At 46.7% G+C, this 21,054-nt stretch overlaps 1 protein-coding gene across 1 annotated transcript in view; it reads left to right on the forward strand.

Moving 5' to 3' along the window:
- Window positions 1–5,233: 5,233 nt before the first annotated feature.
- ABTB2 (ankyrin repeat and BTB domain containing 2) overlaps window positions 5,234–21,054 on the forward strand; it is a 147,113-nt gene continuing 131,292 nt past the window's right edge. The window contains exon 1 of the mRNA XM_080930967.1: window positions 5,234–6,513. Within this exon, the coding sequence (XP_080787093.1) occupies window positions 5,631–6,513 (883 nt within the window). The 5' untranslated portion in view covers window positions 5,234–5,630. The remainder of the gene's footprint in view (window positions 6,514–21,054) is intronic.

Here is a 21,054-nt window from a genome sequence, read left to right on the forward strand (position 1 = left end):
TTGTATCCAGCACATAATAAAACACCAGTGTTGTCAGTAGCTAGATGGTGAGCCTAACCTGTTCTAATCCAGGTAGGTCATCTGCATTTCTGCCACAATTACCTAAGTAGACACATGGGAGGGGGCGGGGCCTATCTTCTGTTCTTAAAATTAATTTGAAAGGATCCATTTAGGCTGAGGAGGTGATGGTTCAGCTGGTAAAGTGATCATATTACATACATGAGAACTAAAAGTTGGACCTCAAAAACTTACCATAAAAAAGCCAGGTGGACATGTTGGCCCACTTGTAATCCTGGCTTAGGGGAGGTGGAGATAAGGACACCTTACCACCATTGGCTGAGCAGACTAGCCAAAAAACAAACTTTAATATATGTGCTGGAAAGTCAAATAAACAAACAAACAACAGTAACAGCAAATTTTAATCTCAGGACTCTGTTCTGTAACAGTTTCCTCCTATATTGAAACATTTTATCCTGTAGGAAGTTCCTTAAAGAGAAGGTAAACAACTCAAAACAGGAAGTTTCTGAAATTGAGTAGAGTTATTAAACCCTCCTTGCCAGAGTAAGCAGTAAAAGCTGAGAGTGCCCAAGCCACAGAGAATATTCTCAGATAAGCAAAGCTGTGAAGATTCTGGGAAGAGCAGAAACCAGCTGTGCTGCCTAGAATCAGCCTAGAAGAAGTTTACACTAACTGGAAAAGACACTCTCCAAATTGCTGAGGTACAAGCAGGCTGTGCACTGCCGTCCAGATTCCCAGTTTTATGAGCTGTCATCTATGCCGGATGGACTTCGGTGATGTGGCTACCTAAATCATTTCTGCTCCTGTAAGCAACCCCTCACTCATGTTCCTTGAATAACCCCAATAAAACTCACGGTTTACCAAGCTGGACTTTGGTCTATTGTGGGTTTCCTATCTGGAGTGAGTACAGGTGTATAGCATCTCCCTGTATTTTGTTATACAACAGCCTTACATACAAGCATACCGCCTTTCCACTGCCCCTCCCAGCTCCCCTTGCTTCTACATGAGATGCTCTTTTCTCTGTCCATCATCTCTTCCCTAGGCACTAACCTGGGTGGTGAATCAGAGCAGACCTGGTGGCCCTCTGTCAGTCATTTTTCTAGTAGTGGGCAAAGCTCTGACAAGGTTCCTCAAAGGCTGCCTAAAAATGGAGTAGGCGTGGCTCTACATTCTCCACTTGCCCGTTTATCCTACCCCAGCACCAAACCTTCTATTTTTTGTTACTCATACTGTTTCATGTAAGACTGGAACAATAATTTCTCAGCTAAGCAGTTTGAAAAGCATGTAGTTAAATGGTCACCCGTCTTCACCCACGTAGGCAACCATGGTGGAAAGAGGGTGAAACAAGTAAATCTTCTGTACTTCCGGGTTCCTCCTCACCGAGTCTCTAGCCTTACCAACTAACATCATAAACCCCAGTTCATCTTTTATTCTAGGACCACGCCTGTCACCTTGTCAAAAGACAGGCGGGAGGCCCCTCAGAGATCTGAGGTCACATTGCTTGCTTCTTCTGTCCTCGCTCTCAAAACTGGTGTCCAGCTCTGTCGGAGACCCACGGCAACCACATCTAGATCTCTGCTTTGACTCTGCAATGTCCTCCTCTTCTCCCCTCACCTCAGAGTTGTATGGCCTGACATCGTAACAGCCATTCTGAAAGTGACTTGTGACTTCTGGAATCTAAGCCAGCTCTGGCTTAACACAGTCACTGCCTCCACTTTTCCCGAGCCTCTGTGTGTGCAGGGCCTGTACCTCTGTCCTCAAGGTCTTACAGCATCTTTAACTTTAATTTAGTTTCAACCTTGAACTCAGCAATGAGTGCACAGCCCGATGCTCTTTGCAAAAATCTCTAGAGGGCTAATGGTCCTCAGAGGTGGACTAAATCAATTAAAGTTAAATTAATATGGCTAGTTACTCTTGCATTGAACCAAGTGGACAGAACATTTTCATTATAATGGAAAGTTCTATCAGACAGTACCACATAGACCCACTTTATCCAGAACGATTCCAACTAGTACTCACATTAAAATATTCTAGGTTATTTTAGGTAGTTTGCAAACCCTCTGCCTCTCGGTACCACCTATAACCCTCAAGTCATTGGTTAGGAATCCTAATGTAGGCAGGGAGTATGTAGCCATCCTGAACTCTTCAGCAGAAAAGAGGGTCAGAGAAATCTCAGCTCAGACATCAGTTACACTATCCTCAACACAAGTTCTTAAGTGCACGAGAACATGAGAGTTTAACAAGTTTCTTGCAAACTTAAACAGCCTGGCTTTGTGTTAAACTGTCCTACTCTGGGCTGCAGAGAAGGCTCAGCAGTTAAAATCACTGGCTGCTCTTCCAAAGGACCTAGGTTGGATTCCCAGGACCGACATAGCAGCCCATAACTGTCTGTAACTCCAATTTTAGGGTATCCAATGCTCTCTTCTCTCCTCTGCAGGCACCACACACACACACACACACACACACACACACACACACACACACGGTGTACAGATAAAACACTTCTAAAATTAAAATAAGTTTTAAAAGGGGGCTGGAGAGATGACTCAGCAGTTAAGAGTACTGGCCTGAGTTTCTGAGTCCAGAGGTCCTGAATTCAAATCCCAACAACTACGTGGTGGCTCTCAATCATCAAAAATGGGATGCCCCCTTCTGGTGTGCAGACTCTACATGCAGACAGAGCGCTCACATACATACAGACATAAATCTTTAGATGTCGACATGCAGCCTTATCTATTTGCCCACTAGTCTAAAGTTTATCATACTCCAACTTTACACACACACAGGAGCTAACATCCGCTAAACCTGTCAGTGATACACAAACTTACCTAAAACCTCGCCACTCTTCATCCACCCTTGTCATAAAACAGTGTGACTTGCGGCTTGATCACTCCGGTTATAATTCCCTCACTTTCAAGATAAATTTTAGGGCATTTTGTACTCTAATCTCCAGATTGTCTTCTATTTATGTTTTAAATAACAAAATAGGAGATTTCACCCAACTTCCTTGGTATGACTATTGGCATGAGCAATCCTAGATCTAGGTGGGGTGTGTGTGTGTGTGTGTCTGTGTGTGTGTGTGTGTCTGTGTGTCTGTGTGTGTGTGTGTCAGAGGTGCTGGAGTTACAGGCCATCCAGTGTGGATGTTGGGAATTGAACTTGGGGCTTCTGCAAAGGCAGTATGGACTTTTAATCACTGACCTACTTCTCTGGCCCAATGCTTCTTATGTTTTAAATTTTAAAAACCTAAGTAAGTTCTATAGCTTGTGATTGGTTGATGTATCTTCTAGGAATCTTTTCATGTATAGAGCTGCTCTGTCTTCTCTTAATTTCCTTGCTATCTATTAAAGAAATCCATTTATCTGTATAGAACCCTGTGGGGGCAGTTTAACATCCATGAAACTCCAGACATGTTTCTCTCTTTTTCCTCTTTTTGGGTTTTTATCAAAACCCAGGCTAGCTTCAAACTCATGGAAGTCCTGTTTCATCTCCTCAGTCATGAGGTTACAGACATGAATAACCACACCTATGTACAAATTGTGCGTGTTTATTTTTGCATTTTAAGTCATCATATGATTTAAATACATCAATACAAATATCCGGTATTTTGTGTAAGTAGCACTCCAAATGACCCTTTTAGTTAATGTGCCTTTCCAGTCAAGCCTTTATTTTTGAAGAAAACGAACAAAGAAAAAAACTGTATTTCCTCTAGACATCCACTAGAGGACGATATTTCCTTTATTATATTTTACATAATGGCTATTGACTTCATCAAACGGCTTTTCTTGTTTTCTGACAAGTTGAACCTCTAATTTGACTTCTAATTTCGCCTCTATAAAATGCGACTGTTAATTTGATGGCTAATGCCTTGAACAGCACTTCCGCCCTTGACTCTGTTTCCAATTCTAACCATCAGGAGGCAATGTCTCCTGCACCCCAGGAAAGGAAAAATGAAGTAAAACTGCCAAATAAAAAGTCGTTTTACGGGGAAAGGGATCATTAATTTAAGGAAAGAGACAAACCAGACTTTTCTAGTTCGTATCCAACTCACGGGCCCAAGGTCAGAACTGTAAATCCAGCACAAAGGAGCCATTCAGGAGCTGGCGAAGAGGACTTGGGACGAACGCTGCGCACAATCCGCGCTTTGATTTTGCCGTTCTGCTGGAGGGGGCTGGTGCACGCTTGTGCACGTGCGTCTGAATAGTTATGGGGGAGCAGCTGGTCCTGCGAGAGCTGGGCGTGGATCGGTGCAATCAGTAGCTCTCTAGCGAGCCGCTCCGAGTGCACCTGGGTGCTACTGGAAGGGCAGCAATTCGCGGGACCCAGGAGGCACCGAGCCCCGAGGGGCAAAAGACCTGCCGACCCGCACATCCCTCCAGCAAATCCTTAAAAGAGGTGTTCGGCGCAGGTCCTCGTTTCCATCGGGTTTCTCTCCAGGCGCTCTCTCCCACCTCGGACAAAAAGGATCCGCCTGACAGGACACCGGTAAGAGGGGAGTCGTGCATTCTATAGGACTCCCACCTCCGAAGTAATCTTTGGAAAGCAGTATGAACCTACACCGGGGTGTGATCACAGGCCTCTGGGTACCGGGTCATTTCCAGGTCCCAGCTTAAAATATTCTGTTCCGATTGGAGCCTAAAAACAATATAAACAAACCAGACAGGTCTGAGAAGAGAAGCGGAGGCGCTCTCTCCTTCCCTCCAAGCATGAATAGCTTTCATTTCTCAAAAGAGAAGGAGGAAGGGCTTGGTAGAAAGTCAACAAGAAAGGTGGGTCAGGTCTCCCGGTTTTCTTTTCCTGCTTTCCTGGAAGCTACCTGCCTAAGTCTAAAGCTTTGAAGGCAAGAAACGGACAACACATAGGGGCTTTTCCTTCTCGTTTATCTTTTAGTCCTCAGCGTTGGGGCCTGCTTTCTGGGTTCCCCCTGCTTTCTGGGTCTCTGTGCCCCACCTCCTTGCCAGCTCGCTCGCTTGTTCCTTCCCCTCCTCAGCCGCAACCCACCCGCTACACCCCGTCCTCAGCCTCCCAGCCAAGAGGTTTCGCCCAAGCGGAGTAAGATTTGCATATTTCCCGCCCCTCTCGGAAGCCATTGGCGCAGCCCTTCCCCGGCGTGGCTGATGATTGGTGAACCGTCCGGGTGTATTTGCATGCGGGCTGCTCCGGAGGACCTATCTGTGTCTGTACCCCGCGCCCTGTCGAAGTTTGTGGAGCGCTTTCTCACCGGCTGGTCCGGGACGGACCTCGGGCGCTTCGCTCTCCGGTGGCCGCCCCGTTCTCTCGGGATTCCTTCTCGGTGGTGACGGACGCTCTGGACGCTCCATAAGGGAAGCTGAGGGCTGGCGGCGAGAGTTCAGAGGAGGAGCGCGGGGAAGCCCGCTGGCTGACAGAGGCGCGACTGGACGCGGTCGGCGTCGGGCTCCGGCTGGCTGAGAGCTTCGCCTACCTTCCCGCGGCCTGTGCGCGGGCGATGCTGCGGCCCCGAGGCGCGGCGCGGCGAGCACAGAGGGCGCCTCCGAGAGCCTAGAGCTGGTTTCCGCCCCTCGCCCCCGGGGCAAGTGGGCATGGAACAGTGAGAGCCCCTCGCTCGGCGAGGCCGCGCGCGGAGGCTCCCCATGGCCGGGACGTACAGCTCCACACTGAAGACTCTGGAGGACTTGACCTTGGACTCCGGGTATGGGGCCGGCGACTCCTGCCGCTCGCTCAGCCTTTCCTCTTCCAAGTCCAACTCGCAGGCGCTCAACTCTTCGGCGCAGCAGCACCGCGGGGCGGCCTGGTGGTGCTACTCCGGCTCCATGAACAGCCGCCACAACAGCTGGGACACGGTGAACACAGTGCTGCCCGAGGATCCCGAAGTGGCCGACCTCTTCTCGCGCTGCCCGCGGCTCCCAGAGCTGGAGGAGTTCCCATGGACCGAGGGAGACGTGGCCCGGGTGCTCCGCAAAAGCGTCGGCGGCCGGAGGCTGCCCTCGTTCTCCGCCGAGGCTGTGAGGCGCTTGGCCGGACTCCTCCGCCGGGCGCTCATCCGCGTGGCCCGGGAGGCGCAGCGCCTTAGCGTGCTTCACGCTAAGTGCACCCGCTTCGAGGTGCAGAGTGCGGTGCGCCTGGTGCACAGCTGGGCGCTGGCCGAGAGCTGCGCAGTGGCAGCGGTCAAGGCGTTGTCCCTCTACAGCATGAGCGCTGGGGATGGGCTACGCCGGGGCAAGTCGGCACGCTGCGGCCTCACTTTCTCCGTGGGCCGCTTCTTCCGTTGGATGGTGGACACTCGCATCTCCGTGCGCATCCACGAGTACGCGGCCATCTCGCTTACGGCTTGCATGGAGAACCTGGTGGAGGAGATCCGGGCCAGGGTACTGGCGAGCCAGAGCCCAGATGGCGGAGGGGCAGGAGGCGGAGAGGTATCCGCTGAAGCCTTGGAGATGGTCATCAACAACGACGCCGAGCTCTGGGGAGTCCTGCAACCCTATGAGCATCTCATCTGCGGCAAGAACGCCAATGGTAAGCACGGGGCTGTGTGAGGGGAACATTAACATACAGGCTGGGTTGGCCACCCCAGGAATGGGCTTTCTTAGGAGCAAGCTGTGAAGTGAACCGCATGTCTCTGAGAGAAATGGAATTGTGGGAGAATTCTTAAGTGTACATCTTGTCAAAGGTTGTTTTAGGTGTCCAAACTAACTTTTGGAGGATAGAGTTGTGATTAGTGTTCTGTTGCCTGTGCACTAATTGGGTGAGAACGGGTGTTTGGACCAAAGTACTCCTGAACCACCTTCTAAAGTGAGGCTTGCTGGCCTGCTATGCTTTCCCCTGTTTAGTTGAAACTTTAGGAGTCTATTTTCACCCCACAATAGGTCAGATTACTGTGGTTCTTCCCGGTGTTTTCTTCAGCACAGGGGCAGCAAGCAGCCCAAGGGTCGGTACTCTGAAGACCCGAGCCTTGGATAAATGGATGGTGGTAGAGGAGAGTGGAGAGCCCAGGGTCTGGTGCTGCACCCTGAGCTTAATGATGCTCAGAGTCAGGGCCCTTGACAGGAGGTGGAGGGAGAGTTCCCAGCTCTTAATATACGATGTGTCCAGGGGTGAAGGAAACCAGGGACTCTTGAATCTCCTTCCCAGAAAGACTGCTGGCTCCTGGGGCCGAATTTTCCAGCTGTCATTAGCCAAGACAGCATTCGATTAAAACCTCATGTTGAATTAAATGCACAGCCTTTTAGGCTTTCCTGAAAGGAAAGATGACAGGCTCAGTAAACCACATTGTGGGAGTGGAGTATGGGGGATGGGCAGTTGTGTGCTGTGGAGTCTGGAAAATGAAGCACTCGGTAGCAGCACCCCAACTGAAGGCATGCAAGGCTTCAGTGCCAAAGGCGAAAGCAAAGCACTTGCCGCCCGCTGTGGTAGTTTAGGGCATGACATGCATTCAGCAACAGATTGCTTACCTGGCAGTTTCAGGGGTTGGCATCATTTGTTATTTAAGATGGATCAACTTTATGGTCCACTTGGAACAGTCACTTTGTGTGCAGCTTTCAGAGGCAAATAAGTCGGTGGTGGAGGAGACCAGGTGGATTCTGGAAAGGGATAAAAGTCAAATTTAGATGTGGCTTCACATACTCAGGATGAATGATAAAACAGAATAACACTCGTAGCCACTGTTCTTAGCACACTGTATGTGATGACCACCTTTATAAACTAGCCAGCGTGAGTCAGTGAACTGTGTGTTTAGGTTTTTTGTCCCTGTTTTCTGCTTACAACTCCAAAAATTCCTAGAATCTCCAAAATGAAAGTCTATTCTTGTATGCTAATGACTAAGAGCTTGCCACCTGTAGGTAGTAGTTTCAGGGTGGGAATTAGTCACCAGGAAGAATAAAGCAGTCTTTAAAGGGTTAGTACCTTCCGACTTCTGTCCCAGCCTCCCAGAAGAGGAGAGAGGCAAGGCAAAAGATTAAATTGATGATCAGTCAATGGCCAAGATTTTAATCAATCATGCATGTATAATAAAGTCTTCATAAAAAAAAAAAACTTAAGAGAAGTTTCCTGGTGCTTCAGGGTAACTTAATGCCTCCGTGTATTGTCCTATGGGGATCTTCACCTGTAGCTTTGTAACCTTTATAAACAAGCCAGGGAATTGATAAGTGCCTCCCTGAATTCTGTGAGCCACTCTAGCATAGCAGTCAGAAGAGAGTACTGTGAAAACCTGATTGTACAGGTCGGAAGCATGGGGAATGTTCCTGGGACTTGTGGCTGGAGTGACCTTCAAGGAGGAGACCTAGAGTGATCAGGTCACAGTGTCAGTGAGTGGAAATCTTAAGTGACACCAGCTATATGTGCTCTCGACTTGTTTGCTTGTCAAAGGAGGAGTCCCCATACTTCGAGAGATAGAAAAACACACATCTGTGTTGATTGTGGTGTGAGAACAGGTGAATGCTTTGCTTCTTTCAAGATTTAAAGTGCCTATAGCGTTATCCCCGTTAGACAAAGGGGCTCAAGATTTCAGTCTCTTGCTTAGATTGCACAGATACTAAATAATAAAACTGGACTTAGAACCTGGCATGCTACACAGCTTTGTTTCATCAGCCTTCAATGAGAGCAAATGACCTGCTAGGCTCAGTTTGGAAGACACTGCATTTATTCAGGGTAGCTCATTTTGATATTCCTTGCTTTGGGTTTCATTTCTGGCACTACCACAGAACATTCTTGGAATCAAGAGTATTTGTCTTTTTATGTTTCCTGCTCTTAGGTCAGGGTCGAGGTCAGTCCAAGAGTTGATGATGTCACCACTGATAATCATGCTTCATTCTTTAAGTTTGTGGTTTCAGCACTGGGAACACCAGTTCCAGAGAGGAAGTGGAGGCAAGGGGATTTCCATCCAGTTATCATAGCCCAGGGGAAAGAGTTCTGTACCGAGGGAAGCCCTCAGTACAGTGGGGCCTGGACCAAACCTGGGAGAGAGGCACGTAAACCCTAACTCCATAAGCCACATTAAACGGTGGGTACAAAAGAAAGCCCATGCGTGTCCTCATGCTCAGCCAGGGCCCAGCATGCTGGATGTCTTTTTGACTGCAAACCAAGTCTTAGAAGAGCAGCTGCCTGCTGAAGTACCTGCAAGTGCAAAGTGGTCAGAGAACGTTCCATTTGAGGGCACACAGGCAATGAGCATTGCTTACGAAACCCCTTGGGACTTCTTTACTGGATGGTGGAGTTTCTCCCCATGATTTGACTGTCACCTCACATCTTCACTAGGCAGGAATACTTTCTTTCCCCAGGATGCTCAGCACCAAAGCGTCTCCCTCTGAGTTCCATGGTCTCTAAGGCATTCTTCCAGGAGAGGCGACTGATGTCTTCCCCTTCGTAACTTCTATGCCCACTTCTTATACATAAAAACTATGGGGTGGTCTCACTAACCAGCGACTAGGCTGATTTATTAAATCCCCTTAGACAGCGAAATGAATGTTTTCGAGAGAAGCAATGAATCGCATATGTTGGAAAGCTGTCTTCAGAGAGAAGCCTAAAACCACTTTGGAAAGAAATGAAGAGCTCTAAACATTTTTTATATTAAAGTGCCCCCAAATCCCAGCAAGGTTACAGTTTATACAGCTGAAGACCAAGTGGGGAATGGCTACATATGGGAAGGGAGAGTGCTGGTTGGTATTCTTGTCCTGCTGGGTCTTCCCTTTAAATTATATATGTATTGTTGTTGTGTTTGCTAATTACAGCATGGGCACATGCATTTGACTCAGCTATATAGAGCTCTTAAACTTTTAATGTCTTCCAACAAGGAATTTAAGAGCTCTAATCCATCCATTCTTGTCCATTACTCAGAATGTCAGACAAATATGGTTTTGTTCAGCCTGAGATGGATGATAAAAGTTCTGTTTATAAAATAGGATACCAGCTCCATAGAAAAGCAGGAGTTATACATTGTTGATCATTTGGTATTGATGTCTTGGATCCCAGGGCGGTGTCATTAAACTCTGAGATCTTCATGACTTCCTTATGGGAAGCAGAGAAACCTCTTTAATAGAGTGGTATTTATAAACAGGGGGCTGGCAGAAAATAGAAACATCTCTCTTTCATTCCCTCCCTTAGTCCTCCTCCTTCTCAAGGAGCTCTGTGTGCAGGTTTGATTCAGAACAGCCTTTCTAGGTTCCTTCCGGGCCATTTTTCTTACTAAGATTTCATGAGTGACCACGGCCATTGAGAGAATTCAGTTTCTTTTTCTCAGTTAAATGGTGGGATGGGGTGAGAACATTCTTCTTCCTTCGCTGTATGTGGAGTGCATACATACTCTGTCCCGGTGGCAAATGTAAGAGCTTGACGCCTACCTCTATGATGGACTTGGGGGTAAAAGTTCTTCATAGTTCAAGGCCTCTGTTTTGTAATCTGTAAAATGGAAGATAATAATACCTAGCTCGCAAGACTGGCATGAGGATAGAAATCACAAAGATCTTAGCAGGTAGTAAAGACTCAGTAAATAGTAACAATGCAGTCAACAAATACTCACCACTGACTGTGCCCCACTGTTAAAACTACAGTGGATTAAGTGGTGGTGTGCTGATCCTTCTCTCAAAGTGTGTAATCCTGTGGGGAGGGGGCAAGAAAAAGCAGACCAAGACTTACTCTTAATAATGGTGGTGGTATTGTTCGGGTCTACATTTTTAAAATTGTATTGATTTATTATGTTGAGGGGGCATTTGCGTACTATGGCACATGGAGGTGTCCAAGGACAGCTTGGAGCTTTCCACTGTGTGGGTTCTTGGGATTGACTTTGGCTTGTTAGACTTGCTGGTATGCTTACTGGAGCCATTGTGTGTGTGTGTGTGTGTGTGAGAGAGAGAGAGAGAGAGAGAGAGTATGTGTGTGTGTGTGTGTGTGAGAGAGTGTGTGTGTGAGAGTGTGTGTGTGAGTGTATGTGTGAGAGTGTGTGTGTGTATGTGTGTGTGTGAGTGTGTGTGTGTGTGTGTGTGTGTGTGTGTGTGTGTTTTACATACCATCTTATTATAAAACCCTGACTGGCTTCTAACCCATGGTCTTTCTGCCCCCTCCTACCAAGTGACATTTTTTATTTTTTTGTTTGTTTGTTTGCTTGCTTGCTTGTTTAGGATCAGATAGTGTGATAGGTGGGAACAGTTTGAGTGGCAATCAAGGAAGGCCTCTCTGAAATTTCCTTCGTAGTAATTGATAATATGAACGCTGCTGTCTAAGGAGCGTTGTGACTGCAGACGGTGACTAAGGGGTTCTCTGAATTATTCACTTATTTACCACCTGAGACATGTGTCAACATCTCATTTGCAGCAAAGAAATAAAGAGGCTGTGTTTAAAGCAGGAATGGAAGTTCTGGCTGTAGCCTTCATTTGTCAAAGAGATTGTAGGATGGATTTCCACTGGGTTAATTAGCCAAAGGAGCAAGGGTTAATTGAGCTGTGAGTTGCTGTTTAATCAGTTTTAACACCTGGGTAGACTGAGCGAGGAGGGCACCTCCCTTTTTTCTGACTTGTATTATAGCCAAGGGAGCTTGCAGAACTGAAACAAAGCAAGCTTTGGAAATGAAAACTAATTTATCCTCTTCCCCGAATCCCCCATTTGCCCAGAAATGCAGCCCCTGCCCTAGGTAGCATGAGTAACAAGTTGGAATTGTTAGGCCTCCTCTAGAAGCTTTACCTGACTTCCCCACTCTTAGCTGAAAGAGTCAAGTGTTCTTGAAGTTTCTACAGCACCCAGGGTATATTCTTGAATCATTTTCTGCTCCTGCCTCTCCATCAGATTCTGACCTCAGAGGCTTTGCTATCTCCCCAGAGCCTGCACAATGTCTAACTTTTAGGCAGTCTTCCAGTGTAGGGATGCCTATAGGTTTTTAACCGCACAGTGTGTTTCACTCCAAAAATCACATTTGAATTTTTTTTTTTACATGTTAGAAGAGCAGAGAAGTTCAAGCTCTTGATGAACAGAAGCATTATTTGGGGATGGGCATATCACGGGGAGGACATTATTCAGTTGGTTGCTATATTCCTAGATGCTTCCCAAGCCCCGAGGTAAGATGGGTGGGATGTGAGTTAGAGGGCTTCAGGTTAGAGAGATGCCTTTCATGCGGGACACCTAGTGTGCAGGAGTTTTATAGCAGATATCCAGTAGGCAGCAGAGCAGTCAAGGGGAGGATTGAGTTGAAAGCTTTCTGATCGGTATTGTGCTGAGTTCCTGTCAACTTGCTGTGCATAGGATGCTTTTCACAGAGAGCTCCTCAGCAGCTCCCGGTTCACAGCTCAGCGATGACTGCTGGGCCAGGGCTAAGCCTTATTTTGCTCAAACCTCAAATCTGCACTTCTCCTATAAAGAATCATAGAATCAGAAGTAGCAAGGAACAGGTCAGTATTTGACTCTCTTTGAATGTCAGGTTGGGTCAAACGCACAGCAACGCTGCTACTTGTTATATTGTTTGTAAATGGCCTGCTGTGTCTTGGCATTCTAAACTCCTCAGACCAGCCAGTGCTTTCCAGGCCCAGAGAGTACACACTGGAGATGCCATTGATTGAAGGCACCATTATTCCTACTCTTGAAGAGGCAGGGAGGTTCGCTGCCCCAGAGGGAAGTGCTTTAACAACTTGCAGCTGCTAGATGATCAATACATTCAGCTATATGGAAAAGCTGAAGGGTTGCCAGAGTGATACTCCTTGGTTAAAAGGGGTGAACAAGTTTGGGGTGCATGCAAGGGAGGGAAAGCTGCAAAAGCTACTTCGATGGGCCAATGGTCCCCAAGGGGTTGGGGGTGTGCAGAAGAATCAACCAATCCCATCTCCTTCCTTTCTGGGGATGTATATATTTGTGTGTATATGTGGGTGGGTGTGCATGTGGAAGTCAGGAGTCTCACACCTCCAGTGTTATTCTTCAGTTGCTGTCTGTTTTGAGACAGTCTCTCTGTGGCCTGGTTAGAACTTGCTGAGTAGGCTAGACAGGCTTTTGTGAGCCCCAGTGATCCAACCTGAGTGAGCCATCTTCCAGGCCCAGAAAAGACTTTCTGAAGGGTACATTGATTTCCTTAGAGTGCACCACTGTGTCCAGCTGGCTACTGTATTTGGTATTAGAAGTATAGAACGAAAACCTAATCAACACAGCACTGTGCCGGGGTGATCTGGCTTTTAGAGCACAGGTTGGGCCTCCCAAACTGCTTTGACTGTTAGTGAACTTATGTCCTCAAGCAAAGCATCCTAATTCTCTTTCTTCTGCTACTCAAAGAGGGGCCCATTCTTCTGCCCAGGGTGGTTGTACCTGAAGAATATTCCATGTCCCAGGGATGTTATAGATTCTGAAGGTTTGGAGAGAGTATAGCCTGGGGCAAGGCTGCTGATTTGAGATTTTCCCTAGCCTCATCTGTGAACTATGGGATGTAGGACAAATTCTTTAACTTCTGTGCGTTGTTTTCTATATAACAAAGTTGGCACGATTGGCATTTGGTAGTGAATGGTGCTTTGCCATGAGGCTGTCCTGTGCATTGTAAGATGCTTCTTCATAACACTTCTCTTGCTACCAGTTGCTGTGACAACCCAAAATATCTGCCAACATTTCCAGATGTTCCATAGGGAACAAATTCACCCTTGATTGGAAAGCACTGCTCTGTAAGGTAGGACTGTAATAGCCAACTCGCGGGATGACTGTGAATATTTAATAAGCATCTCTATAAGAGACTAAAAAAAAACTCTAATTGAATCCATTAATTTTCTTCCCTTTTGCTAAAGACTCATACTACTTGAGTTTCTCATGTAGGGTGGAGCATGACCCAGATCCCAGGTTGCAAGTGTTAGTCACAGGGCTCTCCTTGATGACTAATACTTGGTTTCTGGAGGTAGGAAGAAGTTATGGAGTCTGGAAAAAGCACCTTCATGCTCTGTTCAGGAGGGACTGTCTCTAGGACAGTGCAGTCTGGCAGTGAGGTTAACTTTCTCCCACTGAGTACATGTCCACCTCTGTCCAGGTAACAAGAGCAATTCATGTTTAATGCTCTAGACTCTGTGGGAGCAGTTTTCTCGTGGGTATTGGATTTGGCTTACTGAATCCAATTCCTGAGCCATGCAGATGGCAGGTGATTTCTGTTTTGCTCTTCTGTCATATAGGTACCTTGATTAATTGTTTTTGTTTGTTTTAAGGCAGAGTTGTAGTAAAGTGGACATGCCTAGAACCTACTGTGTAGCTAAGGATGACTTCAAGGTTCTGACCCCCCTTTTTGTTAAACTCACTAACTGCTGTAGCACCAGGCCCGGCTTTGCCTGTTTTTAAAAAAACCTAAGTGGGTTTTCAACTTTGTGTATTTGGAGCTGCTTGTTGACTCGATGAAGGAACATAGCCCAGGTTAGCCTGAGAAATGCCCCAGCATCCTCCATGAACTACATTGCTGAGCGGTGACTGTGTGGAAGGCAAGCAAGAAGGATCGGAGGACAGGCAGCATTGCTTTGAGGGGTTCATGATGTAAGAGGGACAGCATAGTATGCATATGGATACCTGCAAAGACGGTTGGCATCTTGGAATAATATGGAAATGGTGCTGACGGTCCCCATTAATCACACGATGTCACCCATCTTTGGACTTTTCACGAGCCAATTTCACTCAGCCACCCAGCCTCTCTGCAAAGGAGCTTGAGTTTCCAGTCCAGAGAGGAAGGTCTTGAAGCTTTACAAAGGTGGTAGGGCGGGCACCCTAGTGGTTGGAAGGGAGTTGAGGCTCCTTGTAGAAAATGTAGCCTTCGAGCCAATGCAAACGTGGACAACAGAGCTTCAACCAAGAAAGAGAAAGAAGGGACAGCATGGGACAGACCTACAAGCCAGTGAATGCATTTTGAGTGATAGCAAGTGACCCTGCTTGGCCGGGAGGTTCAGCTACGTAACAAGGAAGAGTAGAGGAGATAACACAGGAAAAAAAAAACTTTAAAAAATAAAGCCAAAAATTCACATCTTTTATCCAGATGTGAAGAAGGCTGCCAAAGTGTCGGATGAGAGTTTTCCAAAACTTATTTTTATAATTCAGAAACGGAGTGTGTCTGCTCTGCTGCTCATCCTAACCACAGCCCAGACCTCCTGCTACCCCGCTTGTTGATTGAAAGTTTGACCTCAAAAATGCACCCGTCCGCTGTTGGAGCTGTGAAAGTAATACAAGACTTTTAAATGAGAAAACTTGAACTGAAGGACAGCCTCGCTTCTCTTGTTGAACTTGGCTTCCGACTTGATTAGTTCTTTGGGAAAAAGTGATCCCAGTACATAATAAAGGTTGGGAGTGGTAAATTTGTTAAAGTAGACTACTGAGTTTATTCTTGCCGAATTTCCCACCATGGAAGTAGGGAACAGTCTAAAACAAGATGAGCTAAAAGGATCTCATACCTCTTTATTGACTTTAAGTCTAGCGTGGTGTGCTCAATTTCCAGTGTACAGCTTAGCAGCTGACAGCTCATTTCTGATGTGGAGTTCTTTTCTGGCTCTTGATGATGTGTTTCTAGAATATTAATAAAAGATTTTTGTGTTACATTGTTTGAGATTATAGAAGCATTTTATAATTGATCTTCATCTGGTTTGGACTCCCTAGAGTTTAGTCAAGCCCCGACAGCAAAATGCAGAGATCATACTAATTTGGCTAACACCTTAGGTCCTTTTCCTGACCCCAGTGTGTTGAAGAAACTTTCTTGTCACTTAAAAAGGATAAATTTTGTGAGGATCTAGCAGAACTCCATATAGACTTACATGTAGCTAATGACTTGAAGGTCTTCCTTTCTAAACGTTAGCTAAGAAGAGTTTCATGAGGACAAAACTTAAACAGGGGAACTGCACTTGGAAGTCCTGGCGATAGAAACCAGAGTCCAGGGAGAGATGAAATCGAACCTCTAAGAGTGTGAGACAGGAAAACCATCCCAACAAAAGCTTTTGTTGAAAGCTTGTTTTTCAAGTGCTGGGTCCAGCCCAGGGCCTTGTGATCTTCCACCAAGCGATACCCTAGCCCCTTTCGTGGGGAACTCTTTGGTTTAAGCCTTCTAAAAAAAAGTAAAGTATGAGATCAGTATTTTCTATGAGAACAGCCATAAGTTGATGTTTATATACTAAGCAGACTATATACAAGTGTCTAGAACAAATCCAGCACAGAGAACTATAGACTTGGGCCAAGAAGGTTCTGGACAGGAGCTTGCCCTTTCTGTGACTGCAGTGAATCACCCCAGGTTTTTTTTTTTTTTTTAATCTCTGTGGTATGAGAAGGTTGGAGTAGATTCTCTGGTGACCCTTTTGTCTCGAAATTTTCTGGACCCCACAAGAACTCTGTGAAATCATTTCCCTGGGGTCGATCCTTGTAATTAGTATCCCGAGGAAAGAAAAAGCCCTGGCGGAAGCAGACTGTCCTCTGAGACCCAGCTGGCTAGTGAGACTAAACGCCATCTTTTTAACATTAGCATTTGTTGTGATTGTTATACTTAGGTTTTACTTCGCCTTCTCTCAGAAGGATGAGCTCCATGTACTTCTGGCTGACACAAACTGCTTGACAGCTGTGTCCAGGCCCTGGCAGGCCAGCACTGTGGTGAGGTCCAGCCCTGAGGTGACTTCATACAGCTGGTGTTTGAAGCCTGCGTACCCAGACTAGGGTATTTATAGTAGGGGAGAAGCTAGAGAAAAAAAATAAATATCCTACACCCTTCTCTATCCTACGAGACACAGATAGGCATTGTGAGGAATGTAGAAGTCACTGCTGCATAAGCCAGCACGGTATTTTTAAATGCTGTTTGTTGGGGTTGGCAGGCCTGGTTTTTCAAAAGGGAGGGGAAATGAGAGTCACCGAGGATGACAGGAGGCTAGGAGTTCTAAAAGCCAAGATGCAGAGCTGAGGTGTTCAGGCTTTAACTTCTCCCCTCAGTCTCAGAGTTTGAGCAGGATTTGGGAAGCGTAGGATGAGAGGTGAGGTTAAAGGAGATGGCTCATGTCCTCCCTGCTTACCTCTCAAATCCCAAGGAGATCAGTGAAGCGTTCCAGGTAAGGCAGGGAGTCTTTGTAAGAACTGGGGACCTGGTGGTTTCTTCTGCATCTCAGAGCTGGGTAGATCAAGTTATACATGGAGACAAAATTGGAAAGCAAATTGCTCACAGCTGTTCTTTTGGACTTAATTCTCCCCCCCCCCCCGGGGCAGGCAGGACAAGCCAGAACTGTGCTGGGATTCAATACAGGAGTGAGATACAAGGCCCCGGGGTAGAGCTGCTCTGAGACTCATCAGACTAGCCCCCTGTCATGGGACCTTTGTAAAGTCTCCCAGATGATACTGTCTACTTAGCTAGTCTCTGAGGAGAAAGTGTTTACAGTTCATAGGGACTCTGGATTAGGAGCCGGGAGGAAAGTTCAGTTTGGGGTGCATCATTTGTTCGGCAAATATTTACTGAATACTTTTTGTGGACTGGGCAGTGATCCAGGGAGCATGGCAGACCAAATGAATAAAGTCCAGGAAGGGAGGTGCTGGCCCTGCTCAAAGTGAGGACAGGAGGCACGATGGAGGAGCCGCAGTGAAGGCCCTCATGGCTGGAGAGAGCAGCTCCCGGTAGAGAATCATAAGTGCTCTTGGTTGCTATGGAGAACACCGAGATGAGTGTGGTTGGGTTCCTCATGAGAAGAGGAAACAGCATAGTGTCATCGCATAGCAGTGCTGTGTCTTTAAGGCTGAGTGTGCTGTGATGAACCTGGGCTGATTGGCACAATTCGATCTGCAGTTTAATAAGGTTATTCTCTCTGCTCATGTTGGGACTGGACTTTAGTATCAAGTGTAGAAATCAGATGATCAGGCATGAGGGTTTTGCAATCATTGAGGTAAAAGAGGGAAGAACTCAGGCAAGGTAAGGGTAGGACTTGGACAGGGTGGTCATGGGTATGTTTATAGTCAGAACCAATGGTATTTACCTACAGTCTGACATGTGAGGAAAAACTGAGTGATGGGCCAGGCTTCCCTAAAGTATTGATGGGCAGGACTAAGCCAGAAACTCAAGTGTGGATTTGGTTGTTTGTTCCTAACTTAACCTACAGAGATAGTAAGTAGGAAGCTGGGTAGGATTTGGGCAAGTTGGTGGCCTAAAGAAGCTCCTTTTAGATGGCCAATAGCATACATGAAGGTCTGCTGTTTTTGGTCAATAACATATGATCTTTTTAATTAGGCCCACTTGTTCTGTGGACTACTTGTAACTTTACATACATGTTCCTCACTTCTGGAAAAACTAGATCCCATGTTTAGGCAGCTTTGAATTCTTGCAAGTCAGTCAGAGTGAGTCAGGAATTGATACAGAAAAGAATGTTCTTATGACACTGTGTGTGTCCAAGGGCATTCTCCTCAGAAGGTGGGGGCATAGGGTAGCTATGGATGGGATCTTATGGTTGCCACTGCCTGACCACCTAGTGTCTCAATTTTCCTCTGCTATTAATTAAGGATATTACAGTTTTCATCTAGTAGCTCTTTCATTAATTCCCACCCAAAGATTCATATTACCATCACCTGGAGAGCTTAAAAATAAATGTGTGTGTGACTAATGTAAGGACCTTCCTTCAGAAACTCTGAAGGAAATGGTGTGGAAAGGGCTCAGATGGCGTGGGTCGAGTGCTTGGGAACGTCTGGAACATGGCTAGCACTCAGACATTCGCTATTATTAGTGGGCAGAGCATCACTGTTCTGGTGCTTGTTTCTGCCCCACCCAGGCTGATGGCTTTCCTTCACCCCTTAGCGATGAGCTTGGATCACTCCTCATCTGCAGAGCTCCCCCAGAGATCTCCAAGAAAAGCCTGGAGTGCTGGGCTTACCTGGGAAGGGCAAAGTGAGATCTGGAGTGTGGCAGTGCTGCCATGAGGTCATGCTATTTAATCTAGGCAAAACTTCTGTTAATTACATCTCTAGGATGCAGAAACTGTAAAGAGGTTAAGTAACTGGCTTGGGGCTCACAAGTCACATACTGAAAGCCAGGCAGCCTTCCTCCAGATTCTTGAGTTCCCAAACACTCCTGTGTCCTCCTCCCCCAGAGGAGCCAGCAGACTATAGTGTCAGCGACCATGTCTGGCACGTAAACTACGAAGTGCTGAGCCTTACAGTGTACCTGGGCTGTGTGCCTCACATGTCTTACCACTGTATGTGTTCTTTTCACTCATTGTGTGTAGTCCTGCTGAAGAGCTTAAAGCTCAGACAAGCCCCTGGGTATCATTGATAAAAACAGGATGGCCTGGCTTGAGTCCTCCTTCACCCCGCTGCCTCCCTTCCCCTGTCCTCAGAAGTACCTGGGCTGAGAGAAGCATAGGGTGATTTTATTAGTGAAGAAATGATGGGGTTGGTAAGGAGGGTGAGAGGCCCAAGCATGTCTTGTGCTTAGAACAGGGAGCCATTTAGGTGCCTTAAAATAGTCTGCCTTGGTGGGGTGCTGGCCTGCCACAGGGGCTATGCTGGAGGTGTCCTCTGCCTGTTTAAAGCTGGACCCTTTTCTCTGGTGAAGTGAATGCAATAACCTTTGAGAAACCGAGTGGTTGCCTAAAATAGTTCAAGAGGAAGAATGTTTGGAAGAGTCTGGCTCCTTGAGTCCATTTCCTCTGGATTTATGTCACCTCAGAGAATGGCTGGCCTCCTCTTGTTTACTCTTCTGGCTCTTCCCTTTCTACCACACTTGAGTCCTGTGTCATCCTAAGCCAAAAGCATTCATCCTTACAGAAAGTAGCAGCCTTTCCTAAGCAACTACGTTAGGGCCTTTTCTGCATTTAATTTTTCTTTTATGGGGGTAGGGGTGGGGGTGGTGAGAGGCCATTTGTTTAGGACTTGGCCGTTTCTCTCCTGGCTGCAGTTTCCAAGATTAAAGCTCTGAAGTGAGTTTTATTTTTCTTTATTCATTCATACAAGGGCTGCCGCAGGGAAGCAGGGGTTTCTCCTAACCCTCCTCTTGTGGTGCCTAGGAACATGTATGAAAAGCTTTAAAGTCACTCCTCAATAATATGGCCACAGCCACATGTGAGTCATTAAGTTTTAAACATAATAAAATTTGGTACGATTAAACATCTCACAGAAGTCTCCTTTCCAGGACTCCTTCAGCACGAGTGCCCAGTGGCCGCTGGACAAGGCAGATATAGAACACGTCTATCATCACAGACAGTTCTATGAGACAACATGCCATTAGACTATAGGTCACCAGCTGGTCACTTGGGCCAGCTTTCTGGGTTTTCATGGGTCTAAACGTTTTAACTACTCCCCAGATTCTCAGAAAGTCCTCTGTTTGCACAAGTAGGAAGATTCATGGAAGGAGAGATTAAGGTCATTGATTTTTGTGGCTCTAACCTTTGGACCCCTCACACAAGGTTATGTTTTATGGTTTCTAAGCTGTGTGGCCTAGGGCAAGTCACTTAGCTTCTCTGAAAAAGTTCCCTTGTCAGTGAAATGGTTTTAGAAATACCTCATGGGGATTCCACCAGGGTTAAACAAAATGGTGAAGGTGTGCATAAAACAAAGCCTGTTACACAGAGTTGACAAAGCTTGTAGCACATTCCCTCAGTGGAGGCCAGGGTACTTTATGCAGCCAGAGGTAGCCATTTGTAAGTAACCCTTAAGCACTCTAAAGGGATGGGCTTGATGCTATTGCTGCTCCAGTCACCGGGACTTGTGTCCTCAGGTTTAGGGTCTGCTTCTTTCACACGCTGGGCTCTCCTCTCTGGCTTATTGAGTGGCTCCCTGGTCACATCAGTGTTTGTTCTTTAGAGCGCACTTTCCCTGAGTAACTGCCTTTCCTTCCATGCTCTGGGTGTGTTCTTTTTAAGGGCTTCTTGCCCAAGGCCAGCCTGTCAGCACTGCCCAGGATGCTACCACCAAGACCATGGGTGATCATCAGAAACTCTTGGCACTATCCCAGAGTTCTAGGTTTTGAGTATCTCCTGTGCCCTGCACTGTGAGAACTGAGACAGTTGAGCCCTTGTTGGGCTCTTGGCTGAGGGGAAATTTGGAAGGAACATTTTTGAAACCAAGAGAAGCCTCTTGAGCTGTAGAGAGCAGAGTGTCTGTCCACACTTGGGGCCTGGGTTTAACCTGTCA

The sequence above is a fragment of the Micromys minutus genome (genome assembly GCF_963924665.1).
Source record: "Micromys minutus genome assembly, chromosome: 17".
Classification (NCBI taxonomy): Eukaryota; Metazoa; Chordata; class Mammalia; order Rodentia; family Muridae; genus Micromys; species Micromys minutus.